The 425-nt window shown below is 38.6% G+C and overlaps 1 protein-coding gene across 1 annotated transcript in view; it reads left to right on the forward strand.

Annotated features, from left to right (window-relative positions):
* Positions 1-425, forward strand: part of LOC111646872 (uncharacterized) — a gene marked incomplete at its 3' end in the record, with an annotated part of 11003 nt that overhangs the window by 1483 nt on the left and 9095 nt on the right. Inside the window, exons 3-4 of the mRNA XM_087171142.1 lie at positions 171-266; positions 397-423. Coding sequence (XP_087027268.1) covers positions 171-266; positions 397-423 — 123 coding nt within the window. The remainder of the gene's footprint in view (positions 1-170; positions 267-396; positions 424-425) is intronic.

The following is a 425-nucleotide window of genomic DNA, read 5'->3' on the forward strand; positions in this document are numbered from 1 at the left end:
ATGACTCTGTTTTCATGTTGTTTTCACATTGATCCACTGAACTGCATGTTCAACAGGTTTTTCTGTTCAGTGGCGAAAAAACACACTTATCCTGGTTTCTTAACCGTATCCACAATAGACTGTTGGACTGTGTTCTGGAAGCACTTCAGATTAAATCCTGTGTCTTTCAGGAGGAAACTGGAAGAACCTGGATCCAGCTGTGTGTCCATGAAGAGTGACCAGTCCATGGAGTTTTCTGTTAATTTCAGACAATCTGTTGATGGAAGGTCAGAATTTAAAACAGTCAGAAAGACATTTCTCATTTAAATTCAGTTGTTGTGTTCAAGAAGCAATTGAAGATATTTTTCATCAGTTTTTATTCAACATGCACATTTATCAGTTCTGTTTTTGTTTCAGGATCCAGCAGCAGAGACCAGACTCTCCTG

The sequence above is a fragment of the Seriola lalandi genome, unplaced genomic scaffold (assembly GCF_002814215.2).
Source record: "Seriola lalandi dorsalis isolate HSWRI2012SDOR001 ecotype SW California unplaced genomic scaffold, Sedor1 jcf7180002054977, whole genome shotgun sequence".
In the NCBI taxonomy this organism is placed as follows: domain Eukaryota; kingdom Metazoa; phylum Chordata; class Actinopteri; order Carangiformes; family Carangidae; genus Seriola; species Seriola lalandi.